A 26,910-nucleotide genomic window follows, 5' to 3' on the forward strand; every position below is an offset into this window, starting at 1 on the left:
GAAATGTTTTATCATTTTCCTTCCCCTAATCAGCAACCAATAGATTTTCAATTTTAAGAGCCAGCCAGGAAATCACCAGACCAGGATGTATGCTAAGCCAAAACTTCTTTATTCAGCGGTTCTTGGGCACAGAATTGAAAGGTTTTAATCCTATGTAGTACTATGGGAAAGTTGCCAAAAAGTGGTGTGTAATTATCACCCAGACCAATGTTTTGGTCTCTGCCCGCACTCTTTAATCCATAATACATAAATTACATGAACCCTGGTTTTAATTAAGGTATCATTGTAAGTCTAGTTAGTTTTCTTGCTACTCGTATCAGGTTTTTCTTATAGTAATTGTGCCCTTAAATATGCAAGATTTAGAGCTGTTTGAGCTCAAGGAAAATTGATTTCCTCTGATTTACTTTAAAGCCATCTGGTTACACGAATTCTACAGGCTCACTGTCACCATAGACCTCATCCTTGTACTCACAAGACTTCCATTACCTTATCCTGTTTTTTTCTAAAGTCCATTGGAAAGAGACCCATAAATCCTTCATGTGAGTGGCATGATACCTGTCTCTATCAGAACAGAGAGTAGCTATGTTCCCAGCATCCTGTATTCTCAGAACAGCAATTTGACAACGCTTCATAGGCGAAGACTGGTTGTCAGTCTTGTTTCCATGTAATCTCTTTGCATTTGCACATTTAACATTGTGTAGCATCGTATTGGTTGTTGAATGTTGTCAGTCTCCTAACTGTTCTTCCACTACATATAATGTGCACGAATCCCTCTATCCCTTTCCTACTTAAATCTATATGGTGTCATAATGGTGTGGACTTGAGCAGCAGAGGAAACCGTATACTTTAGATGAATAGGAGTATTTGAAAAGGCTTCATGAAAAGAATTCAGTAGTTTATGTTTTTGGCTATTTGTCTTTGCCTGGACTTACATATTTTTAAAGATTATTGTCAGTAATTACTTGTTAGGAAAATGAAATAGTGTGTTCTTTATTCTAATCTGCTGACTTGCGAATGGAGCTCTTGGATGCCTTTTGACAAATATTTTATTTAATATTCAAAATGTATCATTTCAATAGTACTGTAGTGATAACTTCAAATCATCATATGAAGGACCATTTGACAATGTTGTAGTGATATATGGAGCTTTTTAGATAAGGCATTGAGCAATTTCAGCTCCCTGATTTTTGTGTGAGTGTGATAACCACCCAATTGATAGTCATTGAAATATTTCAGCCACCACTTCTCATCACACAGAAGATCATGGAGAATAATTTTATGGCAATTAAAATTAGTAGGAGGACTTGCAGCAGTGATGTACCTCAGTTTCATATAGCTGATTGCCTTTACCTAGTGCTGCTCTCCTCCTCTCTCAGTTTAATCATATCTCTCCTCAGGGGATAATGAGGCAGTAAATGTTCAGCATATAATAGCTTGATGCCTCCCTCACTTCAGAAAAATTTAAGTCTTAGTAGCTGAAATGAAATCTGCTTCATTACTCCTGACATCTGTGACTTATGAACTTTCCTATTCTTCAGAACCTGGGTCCCCTGATTCACTGCAAAAACCAACATCTTGTATGAATAGATCCATGCATACCTATCTCCTTATATACATCTGAGGTTGTTTCCCAGGTTAAAGAGGCGGTATAAATCCCTGGGCCAAAATTGCATGGTTGAAGGAAAGCACCCCCATTTAGACAGTCAAAAAAAATTAGTAACTGGAAAATCACAAGGAGTACCATGGGGCAATTTCCTGGTGGTCTAATGGTAGAAAGAAGGGCAATGAGGCCTGACTGAGTTAAGCACTCCCTGGGCCTTCCCCAAATGAAACAGCAATCAAAGTTCTTAAGATTTTGTGGTTAAACTCAAACACAAATCCTCCCCGATAAATTGGTATCCAGGTTCTTCTCCTGCTTGACCTTTCCCAAATTTAAATATTTTGATTTTTTTCACCAGTTAATAATAATAATAATGTTGGTATTTGTTAAGCGCTTACTATGTGCCGAGCACTGTTCTAAGCGCTGGGGTAGACATAGGGGAATTAGGTTGTCCCACGTGGGGCTCACAGTCTTAATCCCCATTTTACAGATGAGGGAACTGAGGCACAGAGAAGTTAAGTGACTTGCCCACAGTCACACAGCCGAGAAGTGGCAGAGCTGGGATTTGAACTCATGAGCCCTGACTCCAAAGCCCATGCTCTTTCCACTGAGCCACGCTGCTTCTCCAAAGCAAAGGTGTCCCCTTACCAAGGAATTCCCATTGTTCCCTGTGCCCTGAGATTTCTCAGAAAGCTTTGCACCCTTCCAACCCTGCACCGAGTCTCTTGGCACTCAGCTGTACGTACTTTCTATCTCCACAGGCTTTTTGGCGGGAAGCCTGCTAAGCAAGTGCCTGTCACAACAGCTGAAAGCATGAAAAATTCAGTGGTCATCTCCAACCCTCACGCCACCATGAACCAGCAGGGAAATCTAGACTCACCTTCTGGCAGTGGCATACTGAGCAGCGGGAGCAGCAGCCCTCTGTATAGTAAGACCATGGACCTCAACCAGTCTCCGTTAGCCTCCAGTCCCAGCTCAGCCCACTCTGCTCCTTCTAACAGCCTCACCTGGGGTACCAACGCCAGCAGTTCTTCGGCCGTCAGTAAGGACGGCCTTAGCTACCAGGCTGTCGGCAGCCTTCACACAAGTTGTGAATCCATTGATATCTCCCTCAGCAGCGGTGGAGGAGTCAGTCACAACTCCTCCACTGGTTTGATCGCCTCCTCTAAAGATGACTCCTTGGCTCCCTTTGTCAGAACCAACAGCGTTAAAACCACACTGTCAGAAAGGTTAGTGATTTCCGTTTTTTTTTTTTTTTAATGCGTTCAGCATGTCTTTCTTCTTAAAATCTCAGGGAGACTGGGAATGAAACTCCAGTAGTTCATTAACATTTTGATATTCCAGTCTTTCTGATATCCATTTGCTATTAAAAAAATTCAGAAGCAGTATGCAATTTCCAAGAGGGATTTAGGTGGGTGTAGCATTAAGCACTAGTTAAGGATTCTGATCTCACTTTGCTGTATCATTTTCACAGCTTCAGGTTGTCTTTTAAAATGGAATTCAGGCTTTGACATTCTTGTGAGGAACATGCATTTTCTTCTGCTTCTTTATCAATCATCCCCCTCCCCACCTTCTACTTCTGGTCCCTAGCAAAAGTTTGTCTTTGAGTCTTTGAGAGCCAAGAATTTGGTATGTTAAGCATAGGTGCTCCTTCAAAAGAAGAGTTTGATAGGGGGCTTGTGAGAAAGATACAGTTCCTGGTTGACGAGGGTTTAAAACCCAACAATCCATCCAAACCTTTAACTGTGCTGTGTAATTCATTTTCATTTCTAAACTTATCACATCTCTCTCTGGTGCAGAGGTGGGTGGGAAGGGGAAGAAAAACTATTTTTTTTAAAAAAATTGACCATTGTGTTGTAACCTTCCTTTTTCCCATTCTTCCATCCTTTGGTTCTAATCTTCCTTCTCTTGTTTTCTGCCTGACTGGACTCCTTTTTCTAGCCCTCTCTCTTCCCCTGCTGCTAGTCCCAAATTCTGCAGAAATACTTTGCCCAGGAAGCAGGACAGGTAATGATGTTCCAGGCAGTAGAACGCACAATGGCATTAGGTTTTTCTGCCCTCTTGTGTAAAGCTGAATCAAGGCCCCCTTGTGATGTTTGTGGCTTAAGTATAACTGTACCCTACAGACATGCCAGTGAGAGGCTACTTCCTGGCTCACACATCCCACTGAGTTTATAAAATGGTAGTTTGGGGGGGATTCCCTAGGTTTTCAATGGGAAAAGACAATTGAAAATCCTACCATTCAAACTGGCCAGTGGAAACTCTCACTTGCATTTCAGCTTTCCTGTGGCATGCAACCCCTCCACTCCCTCTACCACCAAGTTTTGGGTCTCCCACCCTGTCTCTGAGCTCCCTGTGTGGTTGACTATTTTCACTGTTGTAGGTTGTTCACCACAGTTTGCCTTGTCTTGTCCTGAAAGCTGTCATGTGTTGTCCATTCTAATTCAAAAGAATGCTAAAAGAGATGAGAAATGGATATGAGGCTGACATTTACAACTCTTTTTATGGCACTTTTTAGGCACTTACTAAGCACTGGGTTAGGGACAAATTTATCAGGTTTGACAAAGTCTGTGTCTTAAAGTGGGTTTTCAGTCCAAGTAAGGAGGAGTAGGATTCAATCCCTATTTTACAGTTGAGGAAAATAAAGTCCAGAAGAGTGAAATGACTTGCCCAAGATCACATAGGGGAAAAGTGGAGGAGCTGGGATTAAAATCCAGGCCTCTGATTCCCAGGCCCGTGCTTTTTCCACTAGGCCATGCTGCTTCCCAGCTTGGCATTCGGGAACTCCGTGGTCAGTTTCAAAGCCAAAAATCAACCCTGACTTTGGCTTGGGGGAGTTTGATAAGAGCGAAATGGTTAAAAGTCACATTTGTTGATTTAGTAAATAGATACTTTTCCATCTGAAAAAAAAACCCCAAAAAGCCAAGAGTCCCCTTCACTTCTGAAACCACATGCATTCTTTACCATTTTTACCAGTTTCACTAACCAACCCATTTAAGTATTTGCTTTTAGGAAGTGTTAATACCCTGACTTTGAGCCAGCGTGTTCTAGCATGCTTAAAGTGGTGCTGGCTTTCAGCTCTTAAAAGTCTGAGACAAGTCCTACAGAAGTAAAGAGAGAAAGATGGAATCCACTTAGTGAAATTGAATTCCAGAAATGCCAAATCCTTGAGAGCTGTGGCATCTCAAAACTCTCCCAATATATAAATATGTATTCACCTTCCTGTGTGATTTCAATTCTCTTTGGTGTTTCAGGAGTCAGGCAAAAGGTTGGGGAAGCCTAGTATCGGTCTTTACCACTGGGATGTTCTGATGATTCCGAAGACCATGTTCCCAGGTTCATGGGACTTGCATTGAGAGACTTAGAATTCTGGAAGCTTCACTTGGAGCCTGGACTTTTCCTTGCAAAAAAAGCAATCTCCGTCCGGTGTGACGTGAACAGGCAGAGCAGGTGGCGACAGCATGGTTCCTTACATGTGCTGGATGGACCTGGCTCAGGGCCACAAGCAGCTATCTTTCATGCTAAACTTAGATGAGGAAGATGACTTTTTCCGCTCAGAGTGGGAGGAGGATGTTGATTCTTTTCTCTCTTTGACCTGGTCTATAATCTTTCCCTTTGTTCTTCTCTGAAGTTCTTTTTCTTTTAACTTTCCCACAGCGACCCACATCTTGATAGGAACACTTTGCCTAAGAAAGGACTCAGGTATTACGGTGTTTCCATGTAGCTTACGGGCTTCTGTTGTGTCTTTTCGAGCATTGCTGTGTGTTTCTGTCGTGGCTGTTGATGGTGGTCTCAGCTTTCGCAATGGCGACCGCTCTCTTTGGTCTTTGGAGAAAGGCTATTTCCCCTCCTTGCTTCATCTCTCCATTCGGGAGCTTGTTTGCTTGAGCAGGGGCTGTGGCTTTTGCAAGCTAAATGCTGAAATTCATGCCTTGGACAGGCAAGCGGTCACAAACAGCATTTGTGGCGACGGTTTGCATTGTAGACAAATTTGCCAGCATTGTGCAGTTCCTGGAAAGTAGTGTCAAGGGAAAAATACATGATTAATAGCATTTTACTGTATTTGCTAGGACAGAATCAAGAAGCAAAATTTGGTTTAAGGTTGGAAATTTTGTACTGAAAGAACATTATTATCAAGAGGCATTTGGTGTCTAGGGTATTGTGATAAATCACTGGACCAACCCTTGACAAAGAAGATTTATCCTGGTGAACTGTTAAAGAAAAGTCGCTGGTAAATAATCTTCTTTCTCTGAAACTAAGCAACTGACTTGGTTCTCTGTTGCTCTAAGCACCAGCCAGGTGAAATGCTATAAATTGCTGTTTCAAATATCATGGAAATCACCTTGCCTGTTTGAGAAATTCCAACTTGCTTCTGCCACTTCCAGGTTTGGTGAACTGATGCCTTATGATTGCAGCTGGCTTTTCTTCTGTGCACTCTAAACACCTTGTTCTTTACAGCAGCCTTGTCACCCAACACTGAATGCTAAGTGCTTTTTCATAAAAGGGAATTTGGAATAAAATGTTTCATCACTGTCATGTTTGTCTGTCATTAATAATATCTAGCTTTTAAGGGTTAAAACATTTTGAGCAATTAAGTGAGGTAGGTGTCAGTGCTTGCTTTTAATGGCAGCTGGAATAAAGCAGTTTATTAAAGGAATAAGAAGGAAAGTACTGAAAAATCTGATCTCCAGGATGGTCACTGAGTTTGAGAGGGGCTTTTTAGTGGTGAGCTTTAAAACCACCTTCTTTTTAACAGTTTATGTTAAGAGACTGTCTAGTTGCCAGCCAACATGTGGTAGGCATTTATGTGAAATCCTAAATCAATTTGGGTAATATGTGCAACCCTTGTAGCTCAAATAGAGTTTTTATTTAAAAAATCACATTTCAGGTTCTAAAATTAAATATTCTATTTACTATCATTCTTAATTCTAATTCAAAGATGTTATAATCTTAATTCATATAATCTGTTCCATAAAAATGATCTTTAATGATAAAAATAGGGCTGAGACACCTTTCTATGTAAAATTCAGTGGTTTGCAATTACCCCCTATGCAAGTTGGCATTTGATAATCAAATCTGATTTAAAGCTAAACTTCAATTTGACTTCTTTTTGGATGATTTTTGATATTAAAATGGTAATGAATGCAAAAAGTACAATACAAAAATTTTTGCTTTGGATTCCCTTCTCACCTAAAGCGTTTTAGATCCAGTCTAGTATGCTATCAATTGTGTGATAGATTAGATAGGTAAGTGATTGTGTAAATCTTGAAGATATGCCAGTTGCTAGCCACACTCATCATGCGTTTATATCCATGATTTCGTATCTAGGGGAGTATTTTGGATTATTCACAATGAGCTCATTGTGGACAGCGAATATGTCTGCTTGTTGTTATATTGTACTCTGCCAAGCGCTTAGTACAATGTCTTGCACACAGTAATCACTCAATAAATATGAGTGAATGAATGAATTGGAATAGCTACCTCATTAACCAGCGGGATGAAAAATTCTAGTTGGCTTTTTTTCCAGTCTTGCTAGTGAAGCTTAGTGATTTCTTAGATCCTTCTTGTGAGCTGGTGAGGAATTTTGTCTTTCCTGATAATCATTCAGGACTGAAGCAAAATCATAGTATTTTGATATAATGTATTTTCTACCTTTAGTGTTTTGGCAGAGGCTGTTTCAGGATTAAATATCAGTTCTATGGAGCTAATTTCTTAGGTAATTTTCATGATGACATTGAGGTTTTTTCTCTCTCCTATTAGGTACGCCCCCTCTCCACAGCTACGCACTCATGACGATGCAAAAGAGTGGCTCCGATCTCACTCTGCAGGAGGGCTCCAGGACACAGCTGCAAATTCCCCCTTTTCATCGGGGTCCAGCGTCACCTCACCCTCTGGAACCAGATTCAATTTCTCCCAACTTGGTGAGTCATTGCCAAATTAATATCAGCAGTGTTTATCTGTAAGCCATAGAAAACATTTTGAGATATGAGATGCCTGTGGTCACATATAGCAATCAGGGCTTCTTGTCAATAATATGCCTTGCCTAGGGAATGTAGTTTCATTTCAGGAAATTGTTAGTTTGAATTGGTAGAGACTCTCAGAAGGTACCGTGAGGGCAATTGTAATGAATTCTGGCTCTTGGAACTATGTCCATCAACACTGTCAAATATGCAGCTTTTAGACCATTCAGCAGTTTCAGGGAGCATTTCCCTTAGTTATGAACATTCAGAAAAGGTCTTGGTCATTGTCCTGCAGCTTTTATCAGGAGCTTGGAACCATATGGACTAGTGAATGGTCCTCCTATCTACCCTCTCTCAGAAACACAGAAGCAATATATATCCCCTCTAGACCGTGAGCTGATTATGGATAGGAATGTGTCTATTTGTTTTTATACTCTCCGAAGCACTTAGTACAGTGATTTGCACACAGTAATACAAATGAATGAATGAATGAATGAATTTATAGCCTGATCAGGAAAATGAGATTTTGGGTGTGTGTGAGAGAGAGGGAGGGAGAGAGAGAATATGAGAATGAGAGAGACCAGACAAAAATGCACACTGTGATAAAGTATTCCGGGAGGCAATAGTATGGCAGAGAGATCAAAAGATCCCACCTTTTGAGATTGTTATTTTACTGATTTGCAAAAGATGGGAAACTTCACAAGAAAGAAAATTGTTAGGTAAAATGGTTCATTCACTCAGCCGATAAACACCATTGGAGTTCCAAAACTCATTTTTTTCATAAATAGATTGAGTTTCTATTAGACACCATGAAAAGGAACCCACCTGACCAGTTTAGTTATCCTATATTTTGTAGGTGCACTGATCAGACTGGTCCACCCAAAGAACGAGTTGAAACAAAGCAGTATCCAAAATCTACTTGAAATTTAAATGGGAAGATTGGTGTCCTTGTTTCTGAGCTTTCATTAAAATAGCTGAAGGAATAGTTTCCAGTTTTATGCTTGGGAAGTATTTTCAGCTCTTTCAGGACAGATGAGTTTTCTGAAATACATAAAATAGAACTCACAAAAAAAGAAGCTCATTTTAGTTACCTCTATCTTCTTTCAGCATTCTGTTCTCAATTTATTTCTTTTAACTCACTGTGGTGGTCACAAGAAGCTTCAGTATGTTAGTTCCAGCAGAAAATATTCCTCAAATCATTGCTCCAGGGTGCAGTGAAAACCAAAAATAGCAATGAAATTTTGGGCATATCACAAAGGACAGAAAACATAAAAACAAAAGATACAGTTTTGGCACTATCTAAACTTGTAGTTTGGCCGACTGGAGTACTGAATACAGTTCTGGTCACCAAATCATCAAAAGAACATAAGGAACTAGAAAATTCTTAGAGAAAGCCCACTAAAATGATCATGGAGATGAAGAGTTCCCTTAACAAGGGTAGACTAAAGCAATTAAGCCTATCAGTCTGGAAAGATGAAGGCCAAAAGGGGGAAAAGTTGAAGTTTACAAAATAGTGAAAGCTGTTAACAGTATAAATAAAACTGTTGTTCCAACAAACCCCACAAGACCAAAACTAAGGGGCACTTATTGAAAAATGAAAATGGTAGTTAGAAAAAAAGCCTAACAGAAAATATTTTCAGATTGCAGATGGTAAGCATATAGAATTTGCTACCACAGGAAATTGTCTGGTCAGAAAATATAACTGAGAGGCTGTGGTTAAAGAAAAGAATGGGTGATCCATAATGAGTTTCTACAGAGAATGTTAGAGATCATAGAGAATGTTTGGTATAAGTAAAAGGTCCAAAAGGATACACTGATCTTGGCCTATGATGTTATTAGTGTGAAAATTTAGAGATGATCCACCCTGTTTATAATTATTACTATTATGAGTATTATTATTCTGTCCTTAATGTGTGAAGCATGGGTCTAAGTGCTGGGATACATGCAAGTTAATCAGGATGGGTCACACTTTCAATATTTCTCTCTCCAATCCTACAGTCCTTTAAAGCTTATTTTAAATGAGTTTCACAGCCCTCTAATTGATTGATATTTCTCCAATATTCATTCATTCAATAGTATTTATTGAGCGCTTACTATGTGCAGAGCGCTGAACTAAGCACTTGGAATGAACAAGTCAGCAACAGATAGAGACAGTCCCTGCCGTTTGACGGGCTTACAGTCTAATCGGGGGAGACAGGCAGACAAGAACAACGGCAATAAATAGAGTCAAGGGGAAGAACATCTCGTAAAAACAATGGCAACTAAATAGAATCAGGGTGATGTACATCTCATTAAACAAAATAAACAAAATAAATAGGGTGGTAAAGATATGTACAGTCGAGCAGATGAGTACAGTGCTGAGGGGGTGGGATGGAAGAAGGGGAGGAGGAGAGGGAAGGGGGGAGAAGAGGGTTTAGCTGCAGAGAGGTGAAGGGAGGGTAGTAGAGGGAGCAGAGGGAAAAAGGGGGGAGCTCAGTCTGGGAAGGCCTCTTGGAGGAGGTGAGTTTTAAGTAGGGATTTGAAGAGGGGAAGAGAACTAGATTGTCTGAGGTGAGGAGGGAGGGCATTCCAGGACCGCGGGAGGACGTGGCTCAGGGGTCGACGGCGGGTTAGGCGAGACCGAGGGACGGTGAGGAGGTGGGCAGCAGAGGAGCGGAGTGTGCGGGGTGGGCAGTAGAAAGAGAGAAGGGAGGAGAGGTCGGAAGGGGCAAGGTGATGGAGACCCTTGAAGCCTAGAGTGAGGAGTTTTTGTTTGGAGCGGAGGTTGATAGGCAACCACTGAAGTTGTTTAAGAAGGGGAGTGACATGCCCAGATCGTTTCTGCAGGAAGATGAGCCGGGCAGCGGAGTGAAGAATAGACTGGAGCGGGGAGAGAGAGGAGGAAGGGAGATCAGAGAGAAGGCTGACACAGTAGTCTAGCCGGGATATAACAAGAGCCCGTAGCAGTAAGGTAGCCGTTTGGGTAGAGAGGAAAGGGTGGATCTTGGCGATATTGTAAAGGTGAAACCGGCAGGTCTTGGTAAAGGATAGGATGTGTGAGGTGAACGAGAGAGACGAGTCAAAGATGACACCGAGATTGCTGGCCTGAGAGACGGGAAGGATGGTTGTGCCATCCACGGTGATAGGGAAGTCTGGGAGAGGACCGAGCTTGGGAGGGAAGATGAGGAGCTCAGTCTTGCTCATGTTGAGTTTTAGGTGGCGGGTCGACATCCAGGTGGAGACATCCTGGAGGCAGGAGGAGATGCGAGCCTGAATATGCCCACTGACTTCTCTCATTCCCAAAATTTTCCCATTTTGTTATTAACAGTTTTGGACTCTGGAAGAGAGCCTTCTCCCATGTAATTCATACCATCTCATTGACTTTCATTTCTTGTTAAGTATTATCATTTCAAAGTGTATCTGAGAAATGTAAGCTTTGTCTAGGATAGAACCTTAGTTCTACTGAAACAGCTGAAACTGAGGACTGGCATCATTAACAGATCAGTACAAACCCAGATTAAAATAGGAGCAGGCATAATAAGCCATTAAATCTTCAGTTGTTGTCCATTTTTCACCCCCAAATAAATTTGGTCACTGCTCACTGCATTTACGGTTTTGTTGAAGAAAACAGAGAAATAGCATTGATCTGGAAACACATGGGAGCCACAATGGATTGTTTACTGGGAGTATGTGAGGGCTTGCCCAATGTCCACTTATATGTAGAAGACATCTTTTGGTATCTAGGGGGAAACTGGATACCCAAAGTGTATTCATAGACTCCTCAAACCGAAAGCATCCTTGAGTCTATACTTCCTGCTTGACTGGGAATCACACCTAAACCATACCTAATTTCAAATAACCCAAAAGAATGGCTTTCATAGGCTCCCTCTGTAACATTTCTTAGTGTTTAGAAAAGCCCATTGCTCCTAGCAATCTGCAAACTCAAGACATATCTGCTCTGGGTTATTTCAAAATGCATTGAGAGCATATTTTAAAGAAAGACAAATATGCATTGATAGCATATTTTAAAGAAAGACAAATGGGCATAGCATTTTGAGGCCAATTTTATGCATGTAATTTTTAGGGCACATTTATAAAGAATATATTCCCCAAAGGAGTTCCGTTTACATAATCAAATGATACTTGAATGGGCATTGTTTTTAAAGAAGGGCCAGTTTTAGCCTCAAGTTGAAGCTCTTTCAGAATCATGATAAAAATGTCAATATCTAAGATAGTGAAGAGTTGTAGTTTCTTTATTTTAGCATTAGCATTCTGAAGAAAGCTGTTCTCATGGCATACCGATGACCTCAGCATTCATATCTGATCTAAAGCTGGACTAAATTATTTTGGGCTTTTGACTTGAGAAAGAACTATTCCAGAGGAGTTGCAGGAATAATTAGCTCATGCCTGGGAGGTGATTCTGGCTTGTGTGAACTTGCCAAATGGAAAGCAACGGCACAAAGCCTTGCTCCAAAGCTGACCCCTTCCCTTTTATTTTTAGCTCAGTTTGCGTGACTCTGAGAAGACCTGCTGCATTTTCAGAAATAAAGGCAAGAAGACACATTGACAGGGATTATACTACTGAATATTAAAAAGAACTAATATTAATAATCCTTGTGGAAGTGTCTGAAACAAAAGATGTTAATTTCCTGTCCTGTGATTCCCTCCTTTCATTCTAGCGAGCCCCACGACTGCAACCCAGATGAGCTTATCCAATCCAACCATGTTGCGAACCCACAGTCTTTCCAACGCTGATGGGCCTTACGATCCCTACAGTGACAGCCGCTTCCGTAATAGTTCCATGTCACTGGACGAGAAAAGCAGGACAATGAGCCGCTCTGGGTCATTCCGAGATGGGTTTGAAGAAGGTAAGCAAAAAAATTGCTCTTCCTGGGCCAAAATGCCATTTATCTGCCCAGCAGGCAGTGAGGACTCACAGTGCAGGGGTCACTGGACTGAAAAGAAGATGACCTATTGTAGTCGGAATTCTGCCCCTAGCCAAGTCATGTTTTTGGAACGTTCTCAAATGCCAACTCTCCTTCCTCCTTCCTGAAGTTCCAGTCCAATTCTGGCCCAGCCCTGGTGTGTTGTAGGTTAACAGTATCACTGAAAAATTGAATATTCTTCATCACACAATTGGAAGCACCTCTAAGAGATGCTCAGATCTCAGAATAAGTTAGAGAGGAATATTAGATATTTTGAACACCGAACCGCCAAGCAAAATGAAACCTTGGAGCTCTAGACTGTAAGCTCATTTTGGGCAGGGAATGTGTCTGTTTATTGTTATGTTGTACTGTCCCTATTGCTTAGTATAGTGCTCTGCACACAGTAAGCACTTGGTAAATACTATTTACTGATCGACTGATGTGCAAAGGACCATACAATTTATGGCCCTGCACATGATACATGACACCAATAGGAAAAGGGGAGAGAAGCGGATGGGAAATCCCACCACTGTGGCTGTTTCCTCTGTCTAGCAAATTTTCTAGCTGGACTTTATTCCTTTCCCTTCCCCTACTCCTGCTGCTTGGGCCCCTCAATTTTCCCCTACTATCTTTGTACTCAAAGATTGGCTTTGAAATCTATTAATCATTTATTTTGTGCTTACTGTATGCAGAGCACTGTACCAAGTGTTTGGGTTAGTACAGTATAATAATAGAACAGAGTTGGTAGACACATTCCCTGCCCACAGTGAGTTTACAATCTAGCTACTGAACTGGAGAAAGAAGGGAAGTGGAGGCCATGTTCTGGATTCTACCTCCTGCTCCCAGCCCTCCTCCAGCTCCTCTCTCCACCCCTGCCTTCATCCCCAGTCGATCAGTTTCATTTATTGAGTGCTTATTGTGTGCAGAGCACCGTACTAAGCACTTGGAAAAGTTCAATGCAAGAGTAAGTAGACATGATCACTTCCCACAGTGAGTTTATTGTCTACAGGGGAAATGTCCCTCAGTGGCTGATCAGGGCTAAGGATTCCCACCCTTCCTCCGTCTCCTGCCTCCACTCTGCCTCTAATCCCTTGATCTATAACCTCCTCCCCGATCCCTGCTGACATCAAGGCTGCTGCTTAACTCGGCTGCTCCCAGACAATGAATATGTGGGGGCCCGCAAATATGTTCACATCACCAGGGGCAGTGGCTGAACTCATCCCTCACATCTGGCTTTGCCACTGGATGCCTCATCCATTCATTGCTGCTCTTATGCAGCATCACAGCAGGTGGAGGGAAAGGCAGGAAGCCAGAGAAGTCCCACTTGAGCTCACCTTCCAGTCTGGTAAGGCATGGAAGTCTCTATCTTGGCTTCTCTTTCAGTCCCTTTCCAGTTTAAAAAGGTGGTTCAAAGTAGTCCAGCTATTTTCTGGATAGCTTTCTGCTGTGAAAGTAAAGCCAATGGCCCCTTTCTCATAGTGCTGAGTCCATGGGTGAACACTTATGCTCAAAAGCCACATATGATTCTAGGAAGAGGCATCAGTGTCTCACCAATCTTAGATTCCTAACCCTTGCTCTGGAGAGTTATAAGAATGAGCCTTGTTGTCCCTGGCATTGTTATGTTTTTATTCTTTCAAGAAAAAGAAATATGTTGATATTTTACTGCAGTATTGGATGACTAGAACTGTATATCTGAACATGATATCTATGCAATAGTAGTAAATGTTTGGTGTCTTGAATGAATTTAGTGAACTGTGTTTAGGACTAAAACCTGTCTAAACTAGCATGCTCTGTCCCATAAAGGTCTGGCTCCATTATTTTGTCTCCTGATGACAGTTATTTAATCTCAAATCCCACCACCTTTAGTGGGAAAAACCATTGAATATCTTGGATGTCAAAATGACATTGATTAAAGACACTTGAAAGCTGTATACCAAGAAGAGTCTAGAGTACTTCATTATTCATGCAGAACTGAAAAGAAGTGTGAGGGTTTTTGGTTTTTGTTTTTTTTGTGGGAGGTTTAAGCCCACTAGTTGCATGAAGTAGGGTGATGGGTGATGTTCAGTGTTTGGGAGTGTGTAGCAGTGCAATGTACTGTAATGAAATTTTGATCTGGATTGTCTATGTTTCTTCCAGTGGGGAATTCCAGGGTGAAGTCTTAAAAATAGATTTTTGTGTGCCTGGCTTCATTCTTACTGTATTTTAGTTGTATGAACAATCCATTTATTTTGTTCTTTTTTTTCCTGCAGAGGGGAAGCTTTTCACTTTGTGGCAGTCTAGAAGAAGGTGGGGTCTTTGGGAAAGGCAAAAGCAGGGTAATGCTTAGGAGTGGCAAGGAAGCTTAAACAAATTAGTGGATAAGAGAAACTTGATTTTGGACTTTATCGATCCCCCTTGGAAGCCAAAAATCCATGAGGCTGGATGAGCTTTGGGGCGAAAACTGTTTGTCCCCCCAACATTGGGGAGAACCATGGCCTATGTTATTTTGCCACTTTCACTGTCCCTCACCTCAGTGGAATTAGCACCCATGCCCAACAATTAAGTGATCATTGAAGAGTGCCCATGTCTTTGCCTAAAACAAGAAGAACCATACCAGCATATGTGCAAGAAGGTTTAATTCTCTTATTTTGAGATACACCCAGTACTGTCATGTAGCGGTTGGATCCATGCAAAACACAGTGTGAAGGAAAGCTCATGTTGTAGAACTCACCGGTGTCTGTTGTCACACAGTTGCCATTTCTCCTGACATTTCTTGGCACTATAGGCAGATATGTGTTGTTCTAATTCTGCCATCGCATTCTATCCAAAAGATCTAGAAAAAGCAACATTCTAGCCAAACTGAGTGTTTGTATAAATTCAGAACTGTGGGATTGGAAAGGGCAAAGACATCTTGCATTGGATACTAGTTGTGATGGGCACTTTTATGAACAGCACCTATGTCTATCTTGCATTTATACATCGTTCAAAATCTGGGATGGTCAAGCACAACGTGTAGTTTTGCATTTCAAAAAATGTAGAGGAAATGAAAAACCTGAAATTTAGGTGTTTAATACAAGAAGCTAAAAATAATAATTGCAAAATAATAAGCAATGCTGAAAATGTATTGGATTTTAAATATAGACAAGAATTTAGTTAATGGCCCTAAAATGACAGGTCCTGGACCAGGAGGCAGTATTTACTGAGTGCTTACTCTGTGTGACACACTATACTAAGCACTTGGGAGAGTACAGTACAATAGTATTTGTGACACATTCCCTGCCCACAGTGAATTTACAGTCTAGATGGGGAGATAGATATTAATATAAATAATCTATAATATATAATGTTATATATGTACATAAGTACTTGGGGCTGAGGGTGGGGTGAATATAAACTGCCCAAAGGTCACAGATTCAAATGTTTTTAGACATTTGGATAGCTTTCTCAAACAAGTATAATTTTTTTGTCCTTCCAAGACTCTCATTTTCTGATCAAGCTCCATACTTCAAACTCCATCATCATCAACTAACATTGACCCACAAACCTTGACTCAGCTAAATATCAGGCCTTATTCAGTCACCATCAGTGCCCATTCAGACTGCTTATGGTTTAGCCAAAACCTTGTTTTTTCTTGAAACACATTATATCTTGCCACAGTGTTGGGATCCACTGCAAAATGACAGAGAAGTCAGGAGATACCCTTGTTGCCAGTTAATCAGTCATTGCCTTGGCTATATTTTAGAAATCAGAAAAACAAATAGCAATAACAGATTTTCTCATGGGTCTTCCCAGAAGGCTAGTACCCTTATTCATTGTTGGCCTATATAAGTGAATGGTGCCATTCCCACACTGGCTTAAAGTGGAAAGCCTTAGCTCAGTAGCCCCCATCCTTGGTATGCCAGGATGAAAGCAGATGACACAACACTGGATTTTAACCAAACAGCAAAGAAGCAGTGATAATCTCTCTAAGACATGTGGTAATGTCTCAGTCCTGGGGAGGAATATTTCACAAGCATGAAGTCATAGACTTTTATTGCTTCAGTAACTGGAAGATGCTTAATGATTTCAACAGTACTGTGCAAACTGTGTGTTCTCTACATTATAGCTGGCTTGTGCCTGCCTGCAAACTGGGTTTAGGTTCATAAAAATTTCTTGTGGAACATTTTGATATTGAACCCCATTTGTAAAGGCACAAGTATCCAAGAACTGGTAGGATGATTTGGGAGCATATCTAAGGGTGTGCTCCTAATTCAGTGACCTTCTAAAAATCCTCTGCATAAAATTCTAGTATTCCAATCTTTACACTCCACTCTCTCCCTTAGTGCTCCAAACCCCATAACCACACAGAAATGGCTCCACTCTCCCTCTCTGAATGATACACAAATCTCACAGATACTATAGCATAGTATAGTATAGGGCTTGGGAGTCAGAGGTCAGGGTTCGAATCCCGGCTCTGCCGCTTGCTAGCTGGGTGACTTTGGGCAAGTCACTTAACTTCTCTGTGCCTCAGATACCTCATCTGTAAAATGGGGATTAAAACTGTGAGTCCCATGTGGGACAATCTGATCACCCTGTATCCCCCCAGCGCTTAGAACAGTGCTTTGCACATAGTAAGTGCTTAACCAATACCACCATTATTATAGTTGTGGTAATAGTAGTGGTTTAGTATTTATCAAACACATGCTGTGTGTGCAGACCACTGTACTGTATTAAGTGCTGGGAGAAAATACACAGGTGAGAATTAGAAATGATCACTGGCCTCAGAGGGACTTGCAGTATAAAAATTAAAAGGGTGAGAAAGGACTGGCAGCAGACACGTAGAAGTGAAACCCAACACAAAAACACAAAGCAGTCTACAGGTAGAGAAGCAGAATTTTAAGCTCTCTGTAGTTGAGTCAATCAATCTCTTCCCCGCTATTGAATGAATGAGTGAATAAATACGATTAAATGAATCAATCAGTGGTATTTATTGAGCGCTTACTATGTGCAGAGCACTGTGCTAAGCTCCACAGTTGAAACCACAGCAGCAGCCATCACAGCTCTCCTGAAGTTTTGTGGAGGGGTGCTGGGCATGGCTGCTTTTCTCTGACCCACAAGGGTAATGCTAGGCAGGTTGGGATGGATGTTCCTTGGTGATGATAAAGAAAGCCGATACGGGATCCTGGAGAGGCAACATAGTGGTCCAGTGAAGGAGGACATCAAGGGTCTTGGATGTTGCAGTGGGAAGATACATTCATTCAATTGTATTTATTGAGAGCTTGCTGTGTGCAGAGCACTGTACTAAGCACTTAGATGGCAATCACAGTGGATTCATGTGGCAGTCTGATGGAGAGTGGCTTGGGGAGCACCTGGAATAGCAGCCAACTAAGGAGGGGTCCCAAGTTGTGATCTGCAGTGGCTTAAATTCACGCAACAGGCCGTTCACAGGGCATGCTGGGAGCAGAACCCTGGGAGCAATGAAGGAGCCGGGGGATAGAGAGGTGGGGGAGAGAAAGCCATAAGATGAATATATCTTTATGATATGTAACATCACTACTGGAATCAATGCCTCTCTCTGATATGTATCATTACACATTTCAAAAAGTGGTCGTCAGTGATGCTAGCAAGTGAGATTTTATTCCTGGGCATTATGTGTGGCTCGAAAAGACAGTGTATTCCACATTGCATAGAAATATAGATAGTAGCTCACCTTTCCTAGCTCCTTGCTCAATTAGGATGATCAGTGAATTTTGGAGATGGTGGTTGGGAGCCAAGATTTAAATACAATGTTAAGTTGGGTAGAGGAGAAAAGCAGGAAGGAGCATCAGTAGACTCATGTTTATAATGTTAGTGATGGCTTGAATGAGAGAGAGAGTTATGTATATATTTTTAAAGTACAATACATTTCAGCTAAATTTTAAAACTTATAAAATAAGCAATAAGGGCAACCAGATGCGAGAAACATTTTAAAAATAGTTATTTGAAGGAACAAATGATACATTTCAAGTATTGGCATGGCTGGGTCTATGTCATATTGGGAATATTTGATGCAGTCATGATTGAGTTAATGTTACTTGCTTTTATTGTCATTATGCCAAACTGATAAAAAGTTTAATGGACCAGAATGAAAGAATTGCTTTTCAGAAAATTCAAGTTAAAAGAAAAAGTGGATAGAAATGATGTTTGTCTGGGTTTTTTTTTTCTAGTCAAATTATCACTTTGATTGTGTTGTTCTCCTGGAAGAAATTATTATTGCATATTTTCACCTGAATCAAGTCCTTTTTTCATGCATAAAAATGGTATTTCCTGAACCACAAATGAGTTCTCACCTAATTACTACCTCTTTGGAGCTTTCCTGCAGTTAATAGAGCAAAGCTTGTGAATTCTGATGGAATCAATCTATTTGGTGCTTACGTGGTGAGATGCAATTTTGTGCAGTGATAACACTGGAAATGATTCATCTCTTTGGTAACATAGCAAATGGTTGTGCAATTTGTTTCTTTTATTTTTCACACAGTGCATGGGTCCTCCCTCTCTCTGGTTTCCAGTACTTCATCTATTTACTCAACGGTGAGTCAAAGAACAAGGGAATTACTTTAAAAACCTTTGCTTTTTGGTGCATGCTTTACAAATTCCATCTAGAATAGTGTATAACTCCCATCCCGAGATGAGAGATTGTGGTGCTGTTGGCATCACAATCATGCTCTTCTCTTTAGTAACTATTAAAATCCAGACACCCAGACTGCATAACCATATTTCATCGTCCCTAGCTCCACCCACTCTTCAGAGCTACAAATTTCCAATGAGGTTCGGGCCGAGTTGGATCACTAGACTTCTCCCCTTCCCTCCATCTCTCCTTCACAGTAGGGTTTTTCAGGGTAGAGTGAAGTGAGTTTTCTCTACTGCTCTGCTGTACTCCTTTTTGACTTTATGCTGGAGCCAGCACCAAGGGGATGGAACTGTGTAGGTCCTGACCTGATCTGCCACCAGAAATGAGGCTGTCCTAGTTTTCCCTCATAGCTCATTCCCCACAGTTGGTATTTGCAGCTGCAGTCATGTTATTCAGAAAGTAACAAGAGAGTAAGGCCTCAGTCACTGCATTGCCATATCCCATAATTCCTCTTGCAGGTGATTCCAGTCTGATTTAAACTGTTGAATTGTCCCGCATCCCTTTTCAACTTGGAAAAAGTTTGTCATTAACTTTGGTCACTTTCTATCTTTCCTGTACCCAAAGTCTATATCCTTAGTGTTGGAAACCAAGTCCATCTTCGTCATCCATGTGCAACCTAATAAAGTTATCTACCTTACAAAACCCTCTTAGTTTCGTAGCAGGGGACTGCAAACTGAAATTTTCATGGGAAGGACTTGAAAGAAGTAAAACAGAAGCCCTTTGAAAGTTGTGAATTCCAACGGCAACAGAGTTGGGGAGGATACAGGGAGGGATTTCTGCTTTTGTGTAGTGGACTATTGTTTCCTTCTGAGCATTAAGTGTTGTTGTAAACAGCCCTATAGAAATGTAGGGGGCCATTGAGAACTAAGCCAGGTGAAATTCAGAGGCTACCATTTTCTAACCATTGGGTCCTTTTCAGAAAAGAATCTAATACAGAGGATAAATTGGTTTAGTTGAAGCAAATTAAGTAATGTGTTTTAGGTTATGAGAATGAAGAAGCTATGACTCTTGAAGGGGCTATATTTTTAATGCAACTGCATTTCTCCATTAAGCATTCGAGTATTTTGCCATTTAACTCAACACAAAATGTTTTTCAAGGTTTACTGTGTACAAAGACTCTGGTAGTCCCAAATGGCTCAAAAATACATTAAATTAATGACCCACAAGCCCACAAGCCCTATTCTTAAATAAATCAAAAATGATGGGTCCTAAAGTTACCTTGTGCTAATTGATCAAGTAAACCTCATTCTACTTGAAATATGGGACTGTTTTGCTCTATTAATTTCAAGTAAATAGATGAATGACCAATAGAGAATATGCAAACAATTCCAAAGGAGCCACTGCTGGGCATCATACTGTGTACTTTTCAAATGCCCTTACTGAGAGTACAAGAAGCCCTTTTAGACAATTGGGATTGGACTATTCTTTCAAAATATATTTTTTTAGTAGAGTTTTTTTTTCTAGAATAAATTAGTCTGGTCATGTGAGAGAACTCTGGTGGTTTTTTTTAAGTGGTATTTCTGTATTTCTTAAGCACCTACTACGTGCCAGGCACTATATTTGTTAAGTGCTTACTATGTGCCAGGCACTGTACTAATCACTGGGGAAGGTACAAACTAATCAGGTTGGACACAACCTATGTCCCACTTGGGGCTCACAGCCTTAATCCCCTATTTGCAGAAGAGGTAACTGAGAACCCAGGTCCTTCTAACTCCCAGGCCTGTGCTCTATCCAGTCGGCCATTCTGCTTCTCTTCTTTCCTGTGGAAATTTCATTTTTACCCACAAGAAAAATGGGCAGGAAATCAATCAGTGTTATTTTTTGAGTATTTTCTCTGTGCTGCACATTGTAGTAAACTCTTTGGAGAGTACAGTACAACAGAGCTGGAAGATGTGATATCTTACCAAAAGGAGGCTGCAAGTTTAACCTTAACAGACTTAACATTTTTGGAGTCAGGTATCTCTAGTGCCACCTCCCGTATAGCTCCTGCCATCGCCCCATCCTACTGAACGTTGTAATCATTTCCATTTTTTCCAGCCTCATCCACTTGTCCTTACTTCCTGGCTGGCTGGTATAAGACTGTTATTCAGGGATCAAATAGTAAATTAGGCAGTTTTCCAGGCATATGAGGAAGCACCCAGGAAGACACAATCTCCAGGCAAAAATCCCCTACAACAGCTCAATTTAATCCATTTGAGTTCTGTAGTGTTGCATTTGACAAAATACATTAGTTTCCGGGTCTAGCAATAGTTCTCTTCTTCCTAATGTATTTCCTCCTACCAAATCATGCTCATCTCCCACTACAACCCACCTTACACATTTTTCTCCTTTAACACCAACCTACTATCGTGCCAGGTTCTCATCTCTCTTGCCATAAATCCCTTGCTCATGGTCATCCTCTGGCCTGAAATTCTCCATGCCACTTCATATCCAATAACATTCCTCTCCTCGTTTTCAAAGCCCAATTAAAATCATTAGTTCTCCAGGAAGCCTTCCCTGATTTCCCTCTCATAATAATAATAATTATGGTGTTTTGTGAAGCACTTTCATTTAATTGTACTTATTAAGTGCTTTCCCTTCTATTCTCCATCTACCCTCATTCCCTTGGAGAACTCATTTGCTCCCATGGCTTCAACTACCATCTCTGTGCAGATGATACCCAAATCTATATCTCCTTCCTGATTTCTCTCCCTCTTTTCAGGCTGATATCTTCTCCTGCCTTCAAGACACCTCAACTTGGATGTCATTCCACCACCTCAAACTTAACATGTCCAAAACGGAGCTCCTTATCTTCCCACACAAACCCTGTTCTTTCCCTGATTTTCCCATCTCTGTAGACGGTACCATCATCCTTCCCGTCTCACAAACCCATAACTTTGGCTTTATCCGTGATTCCTGCCTCTCATTCAAATCACGTATTCAATCCGTCACCAAATCCTGTTCGTCCCACCTTCACAGTGTTGCTAAAATCTGCCCTTTTCTCTCCATCCAAAATGCTACTACTTCAATACAGTCACTCATCCTATCCTGCCTAGATTAATGCATCAGTCTCCTTGCTGACCTCCCAACTCCATGTTTCACGCTGCTGCCCACATCATCTTTCTACAAAAACATTCAGAACACATCACCCTCCACTCCTCAAAAATCTCCAGTGGTTGCTTATCCGCCTGTGTATCAGACAAAAAATCCTCAGCATTTGCTTTAAAGCTCTCCATCAGTTTGCCCACCTCCTCCCACACCACTCACCACTCCCCCTGACCTCACCCAGCTTCTCTCCTCCTACAACGCAGCCCGCTCTTCTGGTGCTAACCTATGTTAATCAATCAATTATATTTATTGATTCCATACTGCATGCAGAGCACTGTCCTAAGCATTTCTAGTTGCTGCGGTAGATAGAAAGTTTTCAGGTTGGACACAGCCCCCAGCCCACATGATGCTGACAGCCTAGGAAGGAGGGAGTAAAATTTTAAGCCCCATTTTACAAATGAGGAAACTGGGGTGCAGAGAAATTAAGTGATTTGTCCAACATCACACAGCAAAGTTTCAAGAGTTGGAATTAGAACCAAGGGCTTCTGACTCCCAGGCCCGCACTCTTTCTACTAGGCCTTGCCGCACATTTGTCCCCATTCTATTCATCCCTTTTTCTGCATTGCCTATTCACTAACCCATATACCCTAAGCAGTTTGACACTCACACCACCCCCACAGCACTTAAGCACTGTTTCCCTTATCAGTAATGTATTTTATATCTGTTTCCCTCACTGGACTGTAAACTCTTTGAAGGCATGGATTGTTTCTACCTACTCTATTGTACTCTCACAAGCACTGCACACAGTAAGTGCTCCTTAAATACCATTGATAGAGTAGGTGGCCTTAAGTATCATTAGAACCACTGACATTTAGCAAGGCATAGTGAATAGAGCAGTGGCCTGAAAGTCAAAAGGTCATGGATTCTAATCCCAGATCTGCCACTTGTCTTTTGTGTGACCTTGGGCAAATCACTTCACTTCTCTATGCCTGTTACCTCATCTGTAAAATGGGGATTGAGACTGAGAGCCCCACATGGGACAGGGACTGTGTCCAACCCTATTTGCTTGTAACCACCCCAACTCTTAGTACAGTGTCTGGCACATATTAAGTGCTTAAATACCATTATTATTATTAATATTAAAAAACTGTACCCCTACAGTCAAATGAAGTACCCACCAAACACAGATCTCCTCCTCTTTCTCCCCCTAATCCAAATCTTTCCCACCCAACTCCTTTCCTACTTACTGTCCAGCCAACATCTCTTTCATCCCCCAGACCACTACACACACAGAGACAAAGTGGGAGCAACAGCAGCTGGGAGAGCAAGTGCTAAAAACAATTACCTTCCCTATGCCTCAAATCTGAGTTTCCTTTATCTTCCCTTTTACTGCCATAATACCTGAATGTCCAAGTGTTTGAAGCCCTTCCACTACCCCCACCCCCAAAATTATTAAAAACAAAAACAATGGGCCATAACCCCATGTTGGCAAACCTCTGTCCTAAGTATTAAAGTAGTATCTACTTAGGAGCATTGGATCCCGTGAAAGTCATAAAGACTGAGATGTACATAGAGAAATTATTTGGTATAATAGAATAAACAACGTACTTTTAATTTCTACGAGGACAGGCTCAGGAATATATGTAACTTATTTTTTTTCAGTCTTCCTTCATAGTGAACTATTTCTAAGACAACAGATATGATGTCTTAAAGATTTCAGCTATTCTGAATGAATAGCAACAAATCCAATTCCAAATACAATAAATTGAAATATATTTAACTGAAGTCATGTGGAAAATCACGTTAGAGTCCCATGATTGTGAAAATTAACGGAATGAAATTGCCTCCTTTTCTAGCTGTCCGACTTGATGTATTTGTTAGTTGGAAATATCAGTTAATGCCTTTGCAAGAGTGTACTGGTACATGATTATATATACTACTTTTCTACCTCCAGCCTTACCTAAAACAATGTAGCTACAAAGAATAACCACAGATAGTCTGGAAAGATGAAGAGCAGATGTTTCTCCAGACTCTTGCTCATAATAGCAGCATCAACCACTGGGAGCAACTCCAAATGCTTTAGGAATTTGAGTGTTTTCCCCTTGCTTTGTTTAAGCAGAGGATTCAGTGAGTGTTGTTAAGGTCACAGTTATGATGAGCAAAATTTCATTAGCTGATTGCAAATGAAATTGTTTCCAAAATGAGAATATTCTAATATTAAGGTGAATATGTTCAAATCCTGTAGACATAATAATAAGCCATCCATCAGGCAAGTATAATTGATTTTAAAGGACTCTTGAAAGTCTCAAAAAACAATTCAAAGCAAAACAGGGAAGGGAAAATAGATTACCGCTTTTTAAACTCATATTTCTTCTGACATCAAATAATGGATGCGTTTGCATTTTCTAGTTGGAAAAGATGATTGAACAGGCATAATTTGACAAATGAACCCAAAAGCAATTGATAAATTTCCAAGTGATTGAAAATATTCAAAGGAAGAAATTTTTTATTCTAAGGAAACATTTGATTAGATTTTCATGCATGGAAGATGCTTTACTTTAACTGATAGGATTCTTCCTTTATTTTCCACAGCCAGAAGAAAAATGCCAGTCAGAGGTAAAGTACCACTCTTGAATTTTATTTACATTTTTAATCATGAACCTTTCTGCTCACCTGAGCTCAGAAGTGCTCTCAAATAAAGTAATCTTCTTTAATATAACATTTAGATTCGCAAGCTCCGAAGGGAGTTGGATGCATCTCAGGAGAAGGTTTCTGCTTTGACCACTCAGTTGACTGCAAATGTAAGTATACAGTGAAACCAATCTAACAGGGAACCAAACAACAATTTCCCTATATTTCAGAGATGGCTGAATCTTTCCCACATCTCTGTCCACTTTCGAGACCTCCCTTAAAAGCACCTTAAATTTAGGAATTTGTCTCTCAGTTCACATGCCCCTGAGTTTGACTGGTTCAAATTGTCTTAAACTTCAAAAAAAATAATGCAACATAAAGGCCTGTTGCCTCTCAGTAATTAGCTACACTGCAATCTCAACTGGCCTGGTGAAGTGTTTGTTTTTGTTCTAGCAGAGCAAATATGATGGTAGAAGATGATGGGAGCCCAATTTTATTATTCAAATACAAATCTGGCATGTTTGTAACCAGAAATTCATTGAGAGTTGTATCTTTTGAAAAACAAAACAAAAAAACCCCAACTAAATTTGGCCCATGGATACTGAATAATTAGTTGCCAGCACTTACCTCTTAACTGACTAAATTCAGGGCCTGGTTTTATAGCACATGTTTTCACTATGTATTTTGTATAGAATGCTGTTGGAGATTTAGGACACTGATCTTGATATAACACAATGTGATGTTGGGAGAAGTGGTTGTGCTGCATGCATGCAGCATCAGTCACAACATGTTTTCCTTAAAAATTTTTTTTTTCCAAAAGCATTAATCCCCACATTGTGAGAGAACTAACTGCATTTGGAATCAGGAACTAGAAAATCAGAAGATATGGAGACATATCCATTCATTAGTTCTTTTCAATCCTTGGCAAATTGCTTTCACAGTTTATCTTCAGTTACTCTGTAAAGCAGGAAGGCCAAAAAAGCCTAGGTGAAAGGGGATAAACCAGGATAAACCACAGGGAATGGCTAGTAATCACTAAACATTAACACTCTTAATATCAAGTTGTGCCTACCCCATCTGAGTGAAGTAGAACATTGATCAAAGATATAGAGAGTACACTGAACTCATCTTCCCTCCCAAACCTCCTCCTCCACCCAATCTTTCATCACCCATGACACCACCACCATTCTCCCAGTCTGTCAACTCCAAAATGTCGGCATTATTAGCCTTGACACCTCCCTCTTTTTCAACCCTCTTATTCAATCTGTTCTTTCTCCACACATCTCCAGAATCTGCCGCTTTCTCTCCATTCACACTGCCAACATGCTAGTTCAGTCCCATCCTGACTTGAATATTGCCTCAACCTCTTCATTGAGATTTAGTTTCTCCCCTTTCCAGTTAATGCTTTACTCTGCTGCCCAGATCATTTTTCTAGAACATCATTCTGCACATGACTTCCCATTCCTCTAGAAGCCTTCAATGGCTGTATCTTCATCTCCACATTAATAGAAATTCACAACCACTTGCTTCAAGGCAATCAGCTCTCTGTCCCCAAATGAATCAATAAATCATATTTGAGTGCTTACTCTGTGCATAACTGTATGAACTATTTAGAGTAGTATAATAGTGGAAGGTGACATTAACCTTGCTCTCAAGGAGCTTGAATCTAGAGGGGAATACAGGCATTAAAATAAAGTAGACGGAAGCAACAGAATACAAAAACTGTCCATATGTACAGGGATCATTTCTACTAATTCTTTTGTATTCTTCCAAGTGCTTAGTACAGTGCTTTAAACATAGCAAGTGCTCAACAAATATTACTGATTGATTGTGTAGACAGTGGACCCAGGATCATTTACACCCCAAAAATGACTTTACTCATTAGCAAGGGGTTTTGCCTGAATTTGAAATATTCTACATCAAAAGAAAAATTTGCTGTGTTAATTTCCCATAGATAAATAGCATTATGCTACACTCCCTTTTAAAACAGTCATTTAACTTTGAACTAAAATTCTCACAGTGCCATTTTAGCAAATAAAGGTAAATTTTGTGGCCAGCTCTGAGGCCCAAATATGCCAGTGGATGCCTGTTAGAAATGTGGTTTCCCTGTTGTGGGCACTTATTCAAAGAGAACTGCAGTCTACCTGGACTCCTTAACCA

General features: G+C 40.7%; 1 protein-coding gene across 7 annotated transcripts in view; it reads left to right on the plus strand.

Moving 5' to 3' along the window:
* The window catches only part of NAV2 (neuron navigator 2), a 355,390-nt gene that overhangs the window by 283,362 nt on the left and 45,118 nt on the right, over nucleotides 1-26,910 (plus strand). For 4 of the 7 annotated variants that reach the window (XM_007658581.3, XM_001505596.5, XM_029059807.2 and 1 more), the window contains 8 exons: nucleotides 2,362-2,829; nucleotides 3,542-3,607; nucleotides 5,258-5,302; nucleotides 7,361-7,521; nucleotides 12,219-12,407; nucleotides 18,940-18,992; nucleotides 24,712-24,735; nucleotides 24,846-24,920. In XM_007658581.3, the coding sequence (XP_007656771.1) occupies nucleotides 2,362-2,829; nucleotides 3,542-3,607; nucleotides 5,258-5,302; nucleotides 7,361-7,521; nucleotides 12,219-12,407; nucleotides 18,940-18,992; nucleotides 24,712-24,735; nucleotides 24,846-24,920 (1,081 nt within the window). The remainder of the gene's footprint in view (nucleotides 1-2,361; nucleotides 2,830-3,541; nucleotides 3,608-5,257; nucleotides 5,303-7,360; nucleotides 7,522-12,218; nucleotides 12,408-18,939; nucleotides 18,993-24,711; nucleotides 24,736-24,845; nucleotides 24,921-26,910) is intronic. The other 3 variants (XM_029059803.2, XM_029059804.2, XM_029059806.2) reach the window with 2 other exon arrangements.

This window comes from Ornithorhynchus anatinus, chromosome 3, assembly GCF_004115215.2.
Source record: "Ornithorhynchus anatinus isolate Pmale09 chromosome 3, mOrnAna1.pri.v4, whole genome shotgun sequence".
Taxonomy (NCBI): domain Eukaryota; kingdom Metazoa; phylum Chordata; class Mammalia; order Monotremata; family Ornithorhynchidae; genus Ornithorhynchus; species Ornithorhynchus anatinus.